This window comes from Ovis aries, chromosome X, assembly GCF_016772045.2.
Source record: "Ovis aries strain OAR_USU_Benz2616 breed Rambouillet chromosome X, ARS-UI_Ramb_v3.0, whole genome shotgun sequence".
NCBI classification, from domain to species: Eukaryota; Metazoa; Chordata; class Mammalia; order Artiodactyla; family Bovidae; genus Ovis; species Ovis aries.
The window spans coordinates 116,857,348-116,875,865 of record NC_056080.1 but is presented as its reverse complement, the minus strand read 5'-3'; the positions used below and the strand labels follow the sequence as shown (position 1 = coordinate 116,875,865).

General features: G+C 37.4%; 1 protein-coding gene across 23 annotated transcripts in view; it reads right to left on the bottom strand.

Annotated features, from left to right (window-relative positions):
- KLHL13 (kelch like family member 13) overlaps positions 1 to 18,518 on the bottom strand; it is a 447,719-nt gene that overhangs the window by 109,461 nt on the left and 319,740 nt on the right. For 22 of the 23 annotated variants that reach the window (XM_060407367.1, XM_060407350.1, XM_060407352.1 and 19 more), the window contains one exon: positions 11,649 to 11,722. The exons of the other annotated variant lie outside the window; for it this stretch is intronic. In XM_060407367.1, coding sequence (XP_060263350.1) covers positions 11,649 to 11,698 — 50 coding nt within the window. In that variant the 5' untranslated portion in view covers positions 11,699 to 11,722. The remainder of the gene's footprint in view (positions 1 to 11,648; positions 11,723 to 18,518) is intronic. 23 annotated transcript variants of the gene reach the window in all.

The following is an 18,518-nucleotide window of genomic DNA, read 5'->3' as shown; positions in this document are numbered from 1 at the left end:
ATCCCACCCTACCACCACCATTGAAATGAGTTGTTACTACTATGGGAGTCATAAGAAAAGAAGACCTCATTCTGTTTGGAAGAGGAAAGGAGTTCATGTTAGTGAAGGTATTACAGAGGAGTTAAGACCTTTGCTGGGTTTTGAAGGATAAACGGGAGTTGGTTCGGCCAACAACCAGCGAGAAGGCATACCAGAAAGAAGGATGGAAACACAAGGGAACGTGTTACCTCCCAATGTTGAGGGAGGCTGTAGTATGTGCTGTAGGCAGGAGATGAGGCTGGGGAGGTAGAGAGGAGCTGCATGACAGGCCTTGTCACACTGTGAGCCAGTGAAGAAATCTAAACAAGGAGATGATATGAACACACATATTCACATTACAGACGGATCATTACAGCTGCTCCTGATACCTCTCTTGTGCCCATGACAAGTCAGAAATTACAACTATTGGAATATACTGGGAAGCCTGTGTTCCAGACTCTGGATACATTCATTTCTTATTACTGCTGCGACAAATGACTACAATCTTAACAGCTTTCAGTTCAGTTCAGTCACTCAGTCGTGTCCGACTCTTTGCGACCCCATGAACTGCAGCACACCAGGCCTCCCTGTCCATCACCAACTCCCAGAGTTCACTCAAACTCATGTCCATCGAGTTGGTGATGCCATCCAGCGATCTCATTCTCTGTCGTCCCCTTCTCCTCCTGACCCAAATCCCTCCCAGCATCAGAGTCTTTTCCAATGAGTCAACTCTTCGCATGAGGTGGCCAAAGTATTGGAGCTTCAGCTTTAGCATCATTCTTTCCAAAGAACATCCGGGGCTGATCTCCTTTAAAACGGACTGGTTGGATCTGCTTGCAGTCCAAGGGACTCTCAAGAGTCTTCTCCAACACCACAGTTCAAAAGCATCAATTCTTTGGCACTCAGCTTTCTTACAGTTCAACTCTCACATCCATACATGACAACTGGAAAAACCATAGCCTTGACTAGACGGACCTTTGTTGGCAAAGTAATGTCTCTGCTTTTGAATATGCTATCTAGGTTGGTCACAACTTTCCTTCCAAGGAGTAAGCGTCTTTTAATCTCATGGCTGCAATTACCATCTGCAGGGATTTTGGAGCCCCAAAAAATAAGTCAGCCACTGTTTCCCCATCTATTTCCCATGAAGTGATGGGACCAGATGCCATGATCTTCGTTTTCTGAATGTTGAGCTTTAAGCCAACTTGTTCACTCTCCTCTTTCACTTTCATCAAGAGGCTTTTTAGCTCCTTTTCACTTTCTGCCATAAGGGTGGTGTCATCTGCATATCTGAAGTTATTGATATTTCTCCTGGCAATCTTGATTCCAGCTTGTGTTTCTTCCAGTCCAGCATTTCTCATGATGTACTCTGCATAGAAGTTAAATAAGTAGGGTGACAATATACAGCCTTGATGAACTCCTTTTCCTATTTGGAACCAATCTGTTGTTCCATGTCCAGTTCTAACTGTTGCTTCCTGACCTGCATACAGATTTCTCAAGAGGCAGGTCAGGTGGTCTGGTATTCCCATCTCTTGAAGAATTTTCCACAGTTGATTGTGATCCACACAGTCAAAGGCTTTGGCATAGTCAATAAAGCAGAAATAGATGTTTTTCTGGAACTCTCTTCCTTTTTCCATTATCCAGTGGATGTTGGCAATTTGATCTCTGGTTCGTCTGCCTTCTCTAAAACCAGCTTGAACGTCAGGAAGTTCATGGTTCACGTATTGCTGAAGCCTGGCTTGGAGAATTTTGAGCATTACTTTACTAGTGTGTGAGATGAGTGCAACTGTGTGGTAGTCTGAGCATTCTTTGGCATTGCCTTTCTTTGGGATTGGAATGAAAACTGATCTTTTCTAGTACTGTGGCCACTGCTGAGTTTTCCAAATTTGCTGTCATATTGAGTGCAGCACTTTCACAGCATCAGCTTTAAACAACAGAAATTGACTCTCTTATAGTTTCAGAGGTAAGAAGTCTAAAATCAAGGTATTGGCGAGGCTAGGGAGGAGAATTTGTCTGTCTTTTCCAGCTTCTAGAGGGCACCTGCATTCTATGGCTCATGATACCTTCCGCCATCTTCAAAAAACATGGCTCCAAACTCTCCTTCCTTGATCACATCTCCTTTCTCTGACTCTGAATCCACTTGCATCTCTTTTATGAGGACCCTTGTGCTTACAGTGGGCTCTCCTAGATAATCCAGGATAACTTCCCCATCTCAAGATCCTTAGCTGAGTCATATATGCAAAGTCCATTTTTGCCACATACAATCAGTCCCAGGGTCTGTGGATCAACATGTAGACATCTTTGGAGGGCCACTATTAAGTCTACCACAGGGAGTATTTGCCAGATTTCTTCACCATAAAGGTACTATGTTTTCCTTTCCACTCTCTTTGGAAAGTAAATCATTAAGTCTACACTCAAGAAGGGAGACAGATGAAATTCTATCTGCTGGAGGGGGAAATATATATTGAGTTGGCCAAAAAGTCTGTTTGGGTTTTTCTGTAACATCTTATGGACACCAAACAAACTTTTTGACCAATTCAATACATACAAACACATATACTCATAACATATATATATAATTTGGAGTTATCCTTCAAGGAAGAACTATCTTTCCTCCCTCATCTATTTATTTCATTTATTTCTATCATGGGTAAAACTGTGAGGAAGGGGTTGGATTAGTACCCAAGAGCACATAGAGGGGCAATGGTTAATTCATTCATTAGGCAAATATTAATATCTACTGTACAACTAAAATGTACAAGACATGGTGGTAATCAATAAGACAGACAATATCCCTGCCCCCTTATAGCTTCTATTTTAGCAAAAGGGAACAGATAATAAACAAAGAAGGAAAATATCTAACAGTGATAGTGATGAGTCATGCAGAGAATGGAACTAGGTGAGTGTGACACTGAACAAGTGGCCTCTTCAGAGTGGGTGGTCAAAGAAAATCTTTAAGTGGATATTTCAGCAGAGATCTGAAAAGAAGAAGAACCAGCCACACAAAGACCATGAGGAAGAATGTTCCAGACAAAGGGAACAGCCATTACAAAGGCCATTCAAGGAATCTTTCTTCCTCTGAGAATAAACAAATAGAAAAACAATTAGCATGAGGGTAATGAAAATGTATTGAAAAACAAGGAAAAGGAGATTTGTCATCATAAACAATCGGAGAAAGAGCAGAACTCTGGAAATGTTTTCATACAGGAGTCAGAAAACAATGCTGAAAGCTTTGGGCACTTTTAGGAGAACAAGAAAACATTCAGGAAAACAAGAATCAATAAAGCAGGAAGAGGAAGCCAAATAAGATAACATGATCAGATGAGGAAAGCAATAAATTATACTGGCCAACTACCAGGAAACTAAACCAGAATAACAACTAAAATGTATATCAGAGAAAGTAAAGAGAGAGTCTGATACAGTTTAAAATAAATTCATTAAGTGACAGAAAAAAGGGGAGAAGACAATGGCACCCCACTCCAGTACTCGTGCCTGGAAAATCCCATGGACGGAGGAGCCTGGTAGGCTGCAGTCCATGGGGTCGCTGAGAGTTGGACACGACTCAGTGACTTCACTTTCACTTTTCACTTGCATGCATTGGAGAAGGAAATGGCAACCCACTCCAGCGTTCTTGCCTGGAGAATCCCAGGGACGGCAGAGCCTGATGGGCTGCCATCTATGGGGTTGCACAGAGTCGGCCATGACTGAAGCGACTTAGCAGCAGCAGTAGCAGCAACAGAAAGAAGATAACAAATATTAAAGTGAGGAGAGAAAATATGATAGATATGGTAGACACTAAAACAAGTAATACCCACAAAGTAGATCCAACCTAAATATTTAATGTTAAGAAATCATGTGTACCATGAAAGAGTTTATACTTTGCAGCTATTATAGCTACTACAAGTTTTTATTGACATGTGAAAATGTTCATGATACAACTAAGGAAAACAGTAGGATATAGACATGATATAAAGTATAATAAAACAGTAAGTTCTTCCATTTATTGAGAATTTACCATGTACCGGAAATGTGACTATCTTACTAAATTTTATTTTATTCTTAGAACAATCCAAAACAATGACACTCTTTTATTTTATAGATGAAGAAACACATTCAGAGAGGTTAAGAAACTTTCCAAAGTTCACACAGCTAGTAAGTAGTGAAGTTTGATTTGAACCTGTATTTGGAAGATTTCAAAGCTTCTGCTCTTAAGCACATATACCATATCATATTCAATAATTACAACTTCAGTTACATTTTAAAATACACCAAAAAACCAGACTTAAAATGCATTAAGGGGGTTTAAGAGAGTTACTTCTGGTGATTATTTTCTCTGCATACACATATATAATTTGTTTTTTTAAGTGTTGCATAATAATATGAATTATGTGTAAAGTCAAAACAAATGAACAACTAGAAGAGAGGAATACAGAACTTTTTAGTTGGGGACTCATGAAAAAGACTTAAATGTTTAATAGAAATGTTAAGGTCTTCATATACAGTTTGGAATTGAAATAATGGCTGTAGATGAGATGTCCCAGAAAGAATGTGTAGACTATGCATAGAATCATGAACAGGAATATTCAAGACATAGAGAGAGCAATCAGGGTAGTAATTCCTCTCCCCAGAAACAGAGACACTTCCTATGGCCTAGAAAATTCTCTAGAAAGATCAAATGGGCAAATATTACTAACAATTCTATGCCCTTTGTATAAAGATATGTAACTCTTTGGTGAAAGGAACAAATATGCTGATAAACATGCATATACTGCAATATATTACAACAATAATAATAGGTAACCCAAGGTCTACAGAATTTCTGAGCCAAAATAAAAGTCCATAGTATAAAATCTAACTGGTCTCAGAAATGTGTGCATTATCCTCATATTATAATGCTTATAGGCATCTTCCAGCCAAAGATTTAACCTTATTATAATCATTGACTCAATTTAGAAAAGGTAAAACTAGATTCTCATAAATTTTTAATCTTTATAAAGCACAGAAAACCCTATCTTCATAGAAGTTTAAAAAGTTGAATTGTGAAGAGTAACAAAAGGATATCTTCAATGACTGACCATTTTCAAGGTTAATCAAAGACATGTTGTTTATCACCTACTATGTGCTTAGGTTTAAAGATATAATTCCAGACTTTTGAAACTAAAAGGAAGGTCAGGATCTTCCAATCCTTAAATGTTACAGATGAGACCAGTGCTTGATAAATAGTAAAGGCTCAATATTTTAAACTATCAAATGACCAGATTTAAAGCCCTATATTCCTTTGACATCATATAGTAAGAAATGATTATAGCTGTTTCCATAGTTTTAAAAACAATTAAGGTTCTATAGAACGCACATACCTTTATATGCTAACTTTGAGAAGAAAACATAAAATTAACTTTTCTTAATTATAAGCCATATTTTGTTGTAGTAAATTTTCAACATAAAAAAGAAATGATTATACATTAAGCCAGTTAAAAAAGTCTGAGCTTATTCTTAGAAATCTGTAATAAATTTCATTAGTCTATTTTACAATTTAATGATTACTGTTTAATATCCAATTACTTAACTCTTAGTAAGAGTTGACTGTGGAAAACAAAACTACCCTAAACAATTTAAGCAAATAAAATCACAAGCAACAAATAATTGTTGATACATGTTATAATGTCTGTAAATATTTGATGAATGCCTATTATGTACAAAACCCTGCATTATATACAATGTGATGTAAATATGCATTAGATGCAGGCAGTCACACTCTGAAAGAGCTCTCTTAATGATGCTGTAAGCAAAGACATGCTCAAATTACTTCAATGCAGAACCAAATATGAGAAAATTCATTATAGGGAAAAAATGGTTCACAGACAAAAGAGACTCTCCTGATCATCTGAAAATCCCATGGACAGAGCCCATGGACAGAGGAGACTGGCGGGCTACAATCCATAGGGTCACCAAGAGTTGGACACGACTATGGACTATACTTTCTTTCTTTCTTTTGATTATCTGCTTGGATTGATCAGGGAAGGCTGATAGACAGGGCATACAATTTGATGAGGGTCTTGGAGAACAGATAGGATTTCAATAGCTGGAGACAGGAAAGGGCGGTCTGGATCACATTATCAGATAAGCAATTTTAAAAGATCATATTGATTGGAGTGTGAAGAATCTAGTTAAATACTAAGCATTGTTAAAGTTACCCCAAATATTTCACAACTTCCTCCCACTCTTCATCATTTCCTCTGCCACCACCTTTGTTCAGACTCTCCTCATTTCTTATTTTCCCTACTACAGTAGTCACCTAACTGACAGGAAACCATGTATTATCATTCACTGCCATATCCTTAACACCTTGCACAGTAAATGGTGCATATTTGTTAAAGGAATGAAAATCCAATTATACAGTGTCTGGCACTCTTTTTCCTGTGTTGCAAATACCAAACAATACTATACGCTCTGTTTTATTTACCAAAGAATACTTTTTAGAAAATTGGAACACTGTCAGAGCTTTCTACATCATTGCAGAAATCCTTACCAGAGCTAGGAACCCCAACAGAACACACCACCACACACCACCAACTGGGTAACTCTTACCAAAGTGTGCCCTCCCTGACAGTGTGTAACGTGTACTGTCAATGTGAGGAAGATGCTCACACTGAGATGATGTTTGCAGCACAGCAAGTCATATATGGCTGACCTCTCTCTATACCAGATGAATCATTGGAATAAAACTTTTAACATGGTAAAACATATGATGAATGGTGGACTGCAAGACTAAAAACATCTAAGACTAACAAAAGATTAACACTATTCTGCACTGCAAACCTCCACCTTTAAGTCTTTATCTACCTAGTTTATTAATTTTCTGCATTAACTTTCTCATATATAAATACATATTTGGTTTTTGTCTGACTCCACCCCAATCTCCATCAAAATATAAGTTCAATAAGAACAAAGATTCATCATTTTTAATATAGTCATCATCGAGGCTCCCCTGGTAGCCCAGTGGTTGAGAGTCTGCCTTGCAATGCAGAGTACATGGGTTCAATCCCTGGTCCAGGAAGATCCCACATGCTGTGGAGCAACTAAGCCTGTGTGTTGCAACTACTGAGCCCACATGCCCTAGAGCCTTTGCTCTACAACAAGAGAAATTACTGCAATGGGAAGCCCAAGGATCATAACTAGAGAGTAGCCACTTCTTGTTTTAACTAGAGAAAGTCCGCATGCAGCAACAAAGACCCAGCACAGCCAAAAATAGCTAATGAAAATGTTTAGCACTTAGTAATTATACAATAAATGTTTGCTGAATTATAAGTAGAACAAATCATTAGAATTTTTTGACCAATAATTACTACTACACATGCCAGACATTATATTAAACAGTGGGAATACATTTCTTCCATACATTTATTATCTTATTGAAAAGTCACCTTGATAACATTTTATATTTCCTACTAAGTTTGTATTAAATCTATAAAATAATTTGGGAAGAGCTTGTCTCTTCCCAAAATTTAGTCTTTTAATCAAGGACCATACAATGTCTCGCCATTAAAAAAAACAAAAACAAAAAACTTCCTTCTTATCTCTCAGTTAAATTTTTAAAGTTTCTTCATATAGGTCTTAGAAGTTTTTATTGGGTTTATCACTAAAGGGCTTTCCTAGTGGCTCAGTCGGTAAAGTGTCTGCCTGCAATGCGGGAAAGCTGGGTTTGATCCATGGGTCAGGAAGATTCCCTGGAGAAGGAAATGACAACCCATTCCAGTAGTCTTACCTGCAGAATTCCATAGACAGAGGAGCCTGGTGGGCTATAGTCCATGGGGTCACAAAGAGTCGGACACGACTGAATGACTAACACTGAACAATTAAATTTTATGGCTTTTGTAAATGGAATGTTTTCCCTTACATATTCTATTTATTTATCTATTTTTTGGCAGTGGTGGGTCTTCATTGCTTTGCCCAGGCTTTCTCTAGTTGCAGTGAGTGGAGGCTACTCTTCCTTGCAGTGTGCAGGCTTCTCATCATGGTGGCAGCTCTTTTTGCGGAGCACGTGCTCTAGGGCACACAGGCTTCAGAAGTTGCAGCACATAAGCTCAGTACTTGCACCTTTATGGGCTTTAGAGTGCAGGCTCAGGAGTTGTGGCGCACAGGCTCAATTGCTCCATGGCATGTGGGATCTTCCCAGATAAGGGACTGAATCTGTGTCCCCTGCATTGGCAGGCAGATTCCTATCCACTGCACTACCAGTGAAGTCCCCATTATATATTCTAAATGGCTATGTCTGATACAGATAAAAGGTATTGTTTTGTAATTTTTACCTTATATCCAACTACATTTTAGAACTTATATTAAAATTCTGTGAACAAAGTTGTTTTTAAGTCTTAGCTTTTGTAGGTACATGACTCTATCTTCTAAAACTTGATCGTTTTGTTTCCTCCTTCCTGTGAACCATGCCTCTTTACTGACATTGGCCATAGTTTACAGATACATATTTAAAAATGGTGATAGAGGGCATCTTTGTTTTGTTGCTACTTAAGGAACAACTCTTATACTTATCATTAAGTGTGATGCTTATTTGTTAGTTTCAGACAGATAATTATTTTTCTTGTTAAGAGTACAACTTTCTATCACTCACTAACTCTAAATCTTAAAACGGGCAATGAATTTTTTCAAACACCTTCAGCATTCACTGTATCTTTTATTTCTTAGGAAATCTACTGACAGATTGCATCATATGAGTAGCTTTCACGGTATTAAAGAATTCACACTCTGGAATAAAACTTTACTAGTCACAAAGGGTTAATACTTCTCATACATTCCTAAATGTGTCTGGTTTCTTTTTTATTTAGAATATGAAACTGGTCTACAATTTGTGTATACAAACATGTCATAAGTTCATTTATTTAAGTTTCTGGTTAAGAATGCACTTACAATGCAGGGGCTAAAACATCAGGAAGAAACCCTGAAATTTGGGAGGGTAAAGATTTCTTAGAAAGATACAAAAATTACTGAGCATAAAGAAAAAGTGACAAATTGAACTTCATAAAAATAAAACAAAAATAAAACTGCTCACCAAAAGACACAAACAAGAAATGGGATGGAAGCTACAGAATGGAAGAAAATAGTCATAATACATCTATCTAAATACCAAGAAAAAAAGTAAAAACTCTTAAAACTCAAAGAGAAAAAAATCAATTTTTAAATGGGCAAAAGATTTGGATACTTCTAAAAGATAGACAAATAGCTAACAAACATACAAAAATAAACTCACATCATTTCACATGAGGAAAATGCAAAGTGAAAACCATAGTGGGAAACAACTATACACCCAAGAGAATAACTAAAACACCAAGAGTTTGTAAAGATTCTCACTTTTTATTGGTCTGAGAAGAAACTGGTATAACTTCTTTAAAAGTGTTTGGCAATTTCTAATAATATCAAACAAATTAAATAAATATATATACGCATATGACCCACCAATTCTATTTCTAGGTATATAGCCAAAGGAAATGAGTATATATGGCCACAAAAAGATTTGCTAAAAAGATCAACAACAGCTTAATTCATAATAGCCAAATAATGACTATAACTTAAATGACTCTCAACAAGAAATGGATAAATTGTGGTATATTTAAACAAGGGACTACTACAGAGCAATAAAAAGAAGGAATACCTGCAATAATGATGGATTTCAAAAACATTATTTTGAACAACAGAAGCTATACACAAAAGAATACACGGTATTAGACTACATTTACATGAAGTTCAAGAACAAGCAACAGGAACCCAAGATACACAAGTCGGTAGGAGGGGAGGAGCCACGAACTGGAGAGGGGAACAAGGGAGTTCTCTGGAGCGATGGAACTGTTTTATATCTTGACCTTGGTTGTGATTACCTGGATGTTTGCATGTATAAAAATAAATCCAGATGTATATTTAAATGTTTCTGTATTTTACTATATGTAATTATATCTTAATAATAATAATGGAAACAAATTCCATTATTGTGCTATAACTACCTCAGTTATCAACTTAAGCTTAGGAAATGCTCCCTCCTACTAGTTACTCTTCCAAATGTGTGATACAGACCCCTGAATTCAGCAGCACTTGAACTCTGCAGTCTCAATTCCCCAATAGAAATCTACCCCTGCAATCTACTCTTCTCTTCTATATGGCCACGCAGTATTCCTGCAATGACTTCCTTGTGTCCAATATCTCTGAATAAGTCTACCTTACAGCTCTTTGCCCACATTCCAACAAGCATGTACTCTTCATATGATTTTCCTTTGATGGGAATACTATGCAAAATTCCTAACATGTTATCTTTCAAATAACAATGACTCTATATATGTCCCCTTCATACTTCAACCTTTCCCCTCCTTCCATAGTCTTTTAATGAGTGAGTGAGTGAGTAAAGTCGTTCAGTCGTGTCTGACTCTTTGCAACCCCATGGACTGTAGCCCACCAGGCTTCTCCGTCCATGGGATTCTCCAGGCAAGAACACTGGAGTGGGTTGCCATTTCCTTCTCCAGGGGATCTTCCCAACCCAGGGATCAAACCCAGGTCTCCTGCATTGCAGGCAGACGCTTTGCCCTCTGAGCCACTAGGGAAGCTATTTTTAAAGTACCTTAAAACTGAGTAACAAAAGATTTTAAAATTTAAAAAATAAAAACTAAAAAAACAAAAAAACAAACAAACAAAAAAAAACTTTTCAAAAAAAATATTGTATTTTTGAAATTGTTAAAATCCTCCATTTGTATTTCAATACAAGAACTGTTATACTTTGAATTATTTGACAAGCTCCTGCTCTCCACACACCAACAAAGTAAAGGCCATATTTCTTTAAACCACGAGTATAAAATCCTACATTGACAGAAGAAGCACTGAATTTCTCATAAGTCCCTGAAAAAGTTTTAACTGGAATTTCAAATAACAGCAATGTACACTCAATCACAGGCAATACTATTTAAAAAAAATACTTTGTTGAGACATCTATTTGTAAGCAATGGATACCAGTATTTATTCACCTATATACTTTAAAACCAAAAATTCACATCAACAGCTCCACTGACTGAATTCCATTCTCCAGGCCATAATACTGGAGTGGGTTGCCATGCCCTCCTCCAGGGGATCTTCCCAACCCAGGGATTGAACCCAGGTATCCCACATTGCAGAAGGATTCTTTACCATCTGAGTCAACAGGGAAGGCCAGGAATACTGGAGTAAGTAGCCTGTCCCTTCCCCAGTGGATCTTCCCAAGCCAGGAATAGAACTGGGGTCTCCTGCAGGCGAACTCTTTACCAGCTGAGCTACCAGGGAAGCCCTATTTATTCATCAATATGCTTTAAAACCAAAAACTCACATCAATAGCTCCACTGACTGAATTCCAGGTGTTCACAATGTCCACCAATTTTGATTTCTAGTTATATTTTCTATTTTTCATTAGCTCAGAATACAGTCATTAACATTCTCTTCATTCCATTTGTCACTCAGGCATTCTTTTATTTACTCATATAGCAAATATTTTAATTTTATAATAGATATTCAGCAAATATTTACTGAGTACCGACTTATGTTAGGTAAATAAATAAATGGAAGAGACATTATATAACTTATAAGGTAAACTGCTTCCATAAATATACCGGTTACGGAGTATTGCAGCAATTGATTCCCCTCTATGCAGATGATCCATCACCTCTAAAAGTTGGATAATGACCTGTGCAGGAGGAAAAGAAGTCAATATTTACTATGAAAATCAATACTTGAATTTTCACATTATACTACCTTTGTAATAGTTTACATACTTTGTGATAAGCAAAATGTAGATCTATGTCTCTAGTATCCACATTACAGCTTATGAAAATTAAGAAACTGAATCTACAATAGTCAAAATACCTACAAAATTCAGTACTGAATCATTAAAAGAGTACTAGCTAATTTCATGTGAAATCATTAGCCAATAATTAACCATGGAAAAACCGCCATGTAAACAGGAAGTTGGATTAAATGAGAGTCAGAAGACCTGAGGGAGTCTGTGTGAAGCTGGGTGAGACACAGAAGCTAGAAGCAAAAAGCTGAAGCAAACATTTGACAAGCAGATTTAGAGACGGCGTTGAATCCCAAGTTACCAGAGGGACTTGAGGCCTGTGGGGACCACATGGAGGGCCCATAATTTTCCAAATGATTGCTCAAAAGTAAGGATAGAGAGATGCTTTTAAAGACTTTTAAATCTTAAAGATATAAAATAGGTAATGGAGGTAGGAATGTTGCTTTTATGGGAAAGAGCAGGTGGGGTGGTAGTAACTATGTTTTTAGTAGTGTGGATGCTTTGCACTGGCGATAAAGAATGTATTTAATACATTCTATTAATTTCAAATATATTGGGGAGCAAAAGTGTACACTTTACATAAATGTTTCTTAATAAAATCAATTTATTGCATTGGGAAGGTAAAAATGTACAGTATCCAATTTAGTTTGTTCATATAATTATGCTTGTTACAAAACTACGTGAATACCTAAAATAATGAAGCTAGAGGGGAAAATTGTTCCCTGCCTTCTTCCTGTCCCTTATTTTAGGAACAAAAGCAAAACAGCAGAAGAGAAAAAAGCACAGTTGATCCTTGAACAACACAGGTTTGAAATATGCAGATCCACTTACATGTGGACTTTTCTCAATAAATATAGTATGCACATTTTTATTGTATAGGTCTTTAAGTGTGGGGAAATATTTGTGTTTGATTACAGATCACAATATGGAATCAAAAGAACTAGGGTTTGAGTCCTGATTCTACCCAAACTGTTTCAATTTCCCATCCATGGGTGGGCAATTTATCAATTCTGTTGTTTTTTTGAGACAGAGATATATTGCAATAAAAGACTTTTCAACTGCTTGGGGGCTGGTGCTCCTAACTACTGTGTTGTATAAGGGTCAACTATACTCTATTTCTTGGGTCTTCAAAACTCTAAAAAAGAAACAAATCAAATGAAAACACAGCATTTATATTTATTTGCACAATCACATTTTTCTGCTTATAATCCTGTAAAGAATCAAGTAAATTATAATCAAGTAAAGAAACTGAGTAGCAAAATATTTTAAGCATCTCAAAGTCAACTGACTTCTGACTTACCTTTTCTGAAAATGTTTAACCAAGTAGAGTTTTAAGACATTGAGAAAATTTTCATTTTGCTTATTAGGTTACTTGATTTCTTAGAGGGTGTGCCCAAGAGAAAACCTATTATATCTAGATCACTGTTAGGAATCTGGGAATGTGAAAATAATTCATGAAACATCTTACCAATTATAGCTAGGGTAGAACATAGAGGTCCCCAAATGAGGTATGCAAACTTTCATGTAATCCCATTGTTTTAAGCAATCCACTTGCTGCACCTGGATCTCTGAGTCTAGGGCTCTCCCATCAAATTCTCCAGATAATAACCCTCTGGTCTCCAGAGGAGCAGAGGGGGGGTACAGGGGACATTAGCCACTTATTTTAAAGACTTTCAAGGAACAGCCCGTGTTTTCAATCTCATGACTCATTCCTGGCTTCTGCAGACCAGGCACCTCCAAGTCTTGAAATACTAGGAATTCTACGGGAAGAATGAGTTGGTTTCTGTCAAAAGTTCATGTAGGGGAAGATATTGGAATTGTAACTTCTTTTGCTAAAAGTAAAAAAAAAAAATAAAATAGTTCCAATGTCACATCTGTCAGTGTTTCCAGTCTTGTTCTCTTTGTCCTTTTGAAATTGTCCATTTCTTTACTCTCATTTTAATGGAGTTAGGAAGAAAGAGGAAGTAAGTGCATGTGATCAACTTATACAGGATATAAATGAAACCAACTGTTTTTAAACATGGGGTTTGTCTGATCAAATATATGTAGTAGAAAATTAACACTGCCTGTAATGTGGGGCCGCACTAGAGACAGAGTGACCAGAAATATGGAGACTGATAAGAAACTACTTCCAAAATGAAGGTATGAAATGAAAGCACAGACAAGGACTATGAGAATAGGAAGGAAGAACTAGGACCTGTGACAGATTACTGACAGATTTTAAAGGGATAAGGAGACATATCAAAGACAAAATCTAAGTAACAGGAAGAAATGGTGATGTTAGCAAGTGAGGTAGGGTATAGAAAGAAAGAAAAACATTGAAAACAAGGACATCAATGGTTTGTATAGACATACTGAAATAACCCAGATCACATCATACAGTATCTAACAGAAAACTGGAAATATAGTTCTAGATTTAGGTTGGAAGTAGAAATGAAAACACAGGAATATTTAGCCAGTTAAATAACAGCTCAAGGGATGAGATGGGGAAGTACTACTCATGTCAGGAGAAAGTACAAATCCAATGAACACTTTGGTGCAAGAAACAGAGGAAGACCAGCTAGCAAAGAAATGAGATAATACGTAGGAGGGAAACTAAGAGAAATATGAAAAGAAGGATAGTTTAGAAGAAGAGTGGTCGGAGAGTATTCAACTGTTTCACTTTCTGCCCAAAGTAATATACAGCTAAATGATTTGACAGCTATAAAGTCCATATGATCTCTTTTCAAGGGTAGTTCCATATGAGTGTCACACTGCAGTGGTTTAAAAAATAAAACAGAAATAAATACATTTTTAATAACTTGGGAGTAATTCAAATACACCAGGGAATTACTCTATAGTGAAGGTGGTCCTCAAACAAGAGAAACAGAGATGATTAAATGATTGGGGGACAATCAAGTAGTCACTTAGAAAAATAAATAGGATGCACACCTCTTCATTTCATACACTGAATAAATTCCAGAAGGATCAAAGATTTAAAGGAAGCTTTGAAGCAGGACCAAAGAAAACTCAAGTGAAATTATTTATGATTCAGTGGAGAAGGTAAGCAGCACCTAGAGGCCAAGAACTATAAAGGAAAAAAACTGTTAAAGCTGATTATAGCAAAAAATTAGAACTCTGTACTTTAAAAATGCCGCAAAGTCAAATGGCATCTGATAAAGTAGGAAAAAAATTCACAATACATGACAAACAGTTAATGATTTTAACTTACACACTTAATCAATAAAACACTATAGAAAAAGTGAGCAAATAATATAAACAGAAGGTGCACAGAAAATAAGAATCATTAATAAGCAAATAATAGTAATTTAAAATGAGTTACTGTTCCCATCATAGAATTTACACAAACATGCACACACAAATGAAATCTGTTTATATTTTTTATTAGTGAGAGGGGATATGGGTTTTGAGGGTGGCAGCGAGAGATGGTCACTTTTCATCCTAAACTTTTTTTTATTAAATTTATTTTGAAACAAAGCTAGCAAGAATGCAGCAAAAGACATGAGGAGTAGCCATGAGGGAGGAGGAAAACCAAAGAGGTGTAGTAATTTAGACGGTAAACAAAGGTGTTATAGGAAGTAATTTAGAAGGTAACCAAATGTGTCCAATGTTGCTGAGAGGTTAAGTAATAAATGGAGAATAATAACTTGGTGTGGTAATTGGGAGGTCACTGGTCACCTGGATAAGAACTGTTTACATGGAATGGTGGCAAAACGGCTCATTATTGTGAGTTTAAGAGAGAATGAAGACAGGAAATAAGCACATACAACACTTACTTAGCATGATATATAAATAGATAGTAGCCTGGAAAATCCCATGGACAGAGGAGACTGGCAGGCTACAGTCCACAGGATCGCAAAGATTCGGACGCAAGTGAGCAACCAAGCACAATAACACATGGAATGAGATATAGGATGAAGTAGATAATGTTTTGTTTCACTTTGTTTTAGTAACAGGAGATACTAGAGCAGGTATATCTGAAAAGCATTAAGCTAAAAAAAAAAAAAAAAACAACTCCCACCAGAAAGCATAGGCAGAACACTTTTGACATAAATTGATCTTTTTGGATCTCTTAGAGTAATGGAAATAAAAACAAAAATAAACAAATGGTACCTAATTAAACTCAAAAGCATTTGTACAGTAAAGGAAACCATAAACAAAACACAAAGACAATCTACAGAATGGAAGAAAATATTTGCAAATGATGTGACTAACAAGGGATTAATCTCTGAAATATACAAATAGCTTGTACAGCTCGATATTTTTTTAAAAAATGAACAATTCAATAAAAAAATGGGCAAAAGATGAAAAGTCAATTTCACACCATGTAAGGAAAGTCCTGCTTATGAACTAAGCTGATGTTATATAAAAGAAATTTTAAGAGTTTCTATAATCATAGGTCTTCAACTAAAATTTTGATTAAGTACAGTGAGATAAGAAAGCTGACAGAAGATGTAAATAGACATTTCTCTAAAGAAGATATACAGATGGCCAAAGGCACACAAAAAGATACTCAACACTGCTGCAGCTACTGCTACTGCTGCTGCTAAGTCACTTCAGTCGTGTCCAACTCTGTGCAACCCCACAGATGGCAGCCCACCAGGCTCCCCCGTCGCTGGGATTCTCCAGGCAAGAACACTGGAGTGGGTTGCAAGTTCCTTCTCCAATGCAAGAACGTGAAAAGGGAAAGTGAAGTCGCTCAGTCATGTCTGACTCTTTGCAACCCCATGGACTACAGCCTACCAGGCTCCTCCATCCATGGGGTTTTCCAGGCAAGAGTACTGGAGTGGGGTGCCATTGCCTTCTCCGCAACACTGCTACGTCAGTTCAGTTCAGTTCAGTCGCTCAGTCATGTCTGACTCTTTGCAATCCCATGAATTGCAGCATGTCAGGCCTCCCTGTCTATCACCAACTCCAGGAGTTCACTCAGATTCACGTCCATCGAGTCAGTGATGCCATCCAGCCATCTCATCCTCTTTTGTCCCCTTCTCCTCCTGTCCCCAATCCCTCCCAGTATCAGAGTCTTTTCCAATGAGTCAACTCTTCCCATGAGGTGGCCAAAGTATTGGAGTGTCAGCTTTAGCATCATTCCTTCCAAAGAAATCCCAGGGCTGATCTCCTTCAGAATGGACTGGTTGGATCTCCTTGCACTCCAAGGGACTCTCAAGAGTCTTCTCCAACACCACAGTTCAAAAGCATCAATTCTTCGGTGCTCAGCTTTCTTCACAGTCCAACTCTTACATCCATACGTGACCACTGGAAAAACCATAGCCTTGACTAGACGGACCTTAGTCGGCAAAGTAATGTCTCTGCTTTTGAATATGCTATCTAGGTTGGTCTTAACTTTCCTTCCAAGGAAAGTCTTTTAATTTCATGGCTGCAGTCACCATCTGCAGTGATTTTGGAACCCAAAAATAAAGTCTGACACTGTTTCCACATCTATTTCCCATGAAGTGATGGGACCGGATGCCATGATCTTCGTCTTCTGAATGTTGAGCTTCAAGCCAACTTTTTTGCTCTCCTCTTTCACTTTCATCAAGAGGCTTTTTAGTTCCTCTTCACTTTCTGCCATAAGGGTGGTGTCATCTGCATATCTGAGGTTATTGATATTTCTCCCAGCAATCTTGATTCCAGCTTGTGTTTCTTGTACTCTGCATAGAAGTTAAATAAGCAGGGTGACAATATACAGCCTTGACATACTCCTTTTCCTATTTGGAACCAGTCTGTTGTTCCATGTCCAGTTCTAACTGTTGCTTGTTGACCTGCATACAGATTTCTCAAGAGGCAGGTTAGGTGGTCTGGGATTCCCATCTCTTGAAGAATTTTCCACAGTTGATTGTGATCCACACAGTCAAAGGCTTTGGCATAGTCAATAAAGCAGAAATAGATGTTTCTTTGGAACTCTCTTGCTTTTCCATGATCCAGTGGATGTTGGCAATTTGATCTCTGGTTCTTCTGCCTTTTCTAAAAACAGCTTGAACATCAGGAAGTTCACAGTTCACATATTGTTGAAGCCTGGCTTGGAGAATTTTGAGCATTACTTTACTAGCATGTGAGATGAGTGCAATTGTTCGGTAGTTTGAGCATTCCTTGGCATTGCCTTGCTTTGGGATTGGAATGAAAACTGACCTTTTCCAGTCCTGTGGCCACTGCTGAGTTTTCCACATTTGCTGGCATATTGAGTGCAGCACTTTCACAGCATCATCTTTCAGGATTTGAAATAGCTCCACTGGAATTCCATCACCTCCAGTGGAATTCCATCACCTCCACTAGCTTTGTTCGTAGTGATGCTTTCTAAGGCCCACTTGAGAGGAATGCAAGTCAAAACTACAATGAAGTATCACACTGGTCAGAGTGGCCATCGTTCAAGTCTACAAATAATAAATGCTGGAGAGGGTATGGAGAAAAGGGAACCCTTGTAAACTGTTGGTGGGACTATAAACTGGTGTAGCCTCTATGGAGAGCAATATGGAGGTTCCTTTAAAAACTAAAAATAGTGCCACTGTATGATCCTGAAATCCAACTCCATATATCTGCAAAAAGCTGTACTTTGAAAAGATACACACTGCACCCCAATGTTTACTGCAGCACTGTTTACAACAGCCAAGACATGGAAACATGTTCACTGACAGATTAATAGATAAAGAAGATATGGTACATATACATAATGGAATACTACTCAGTC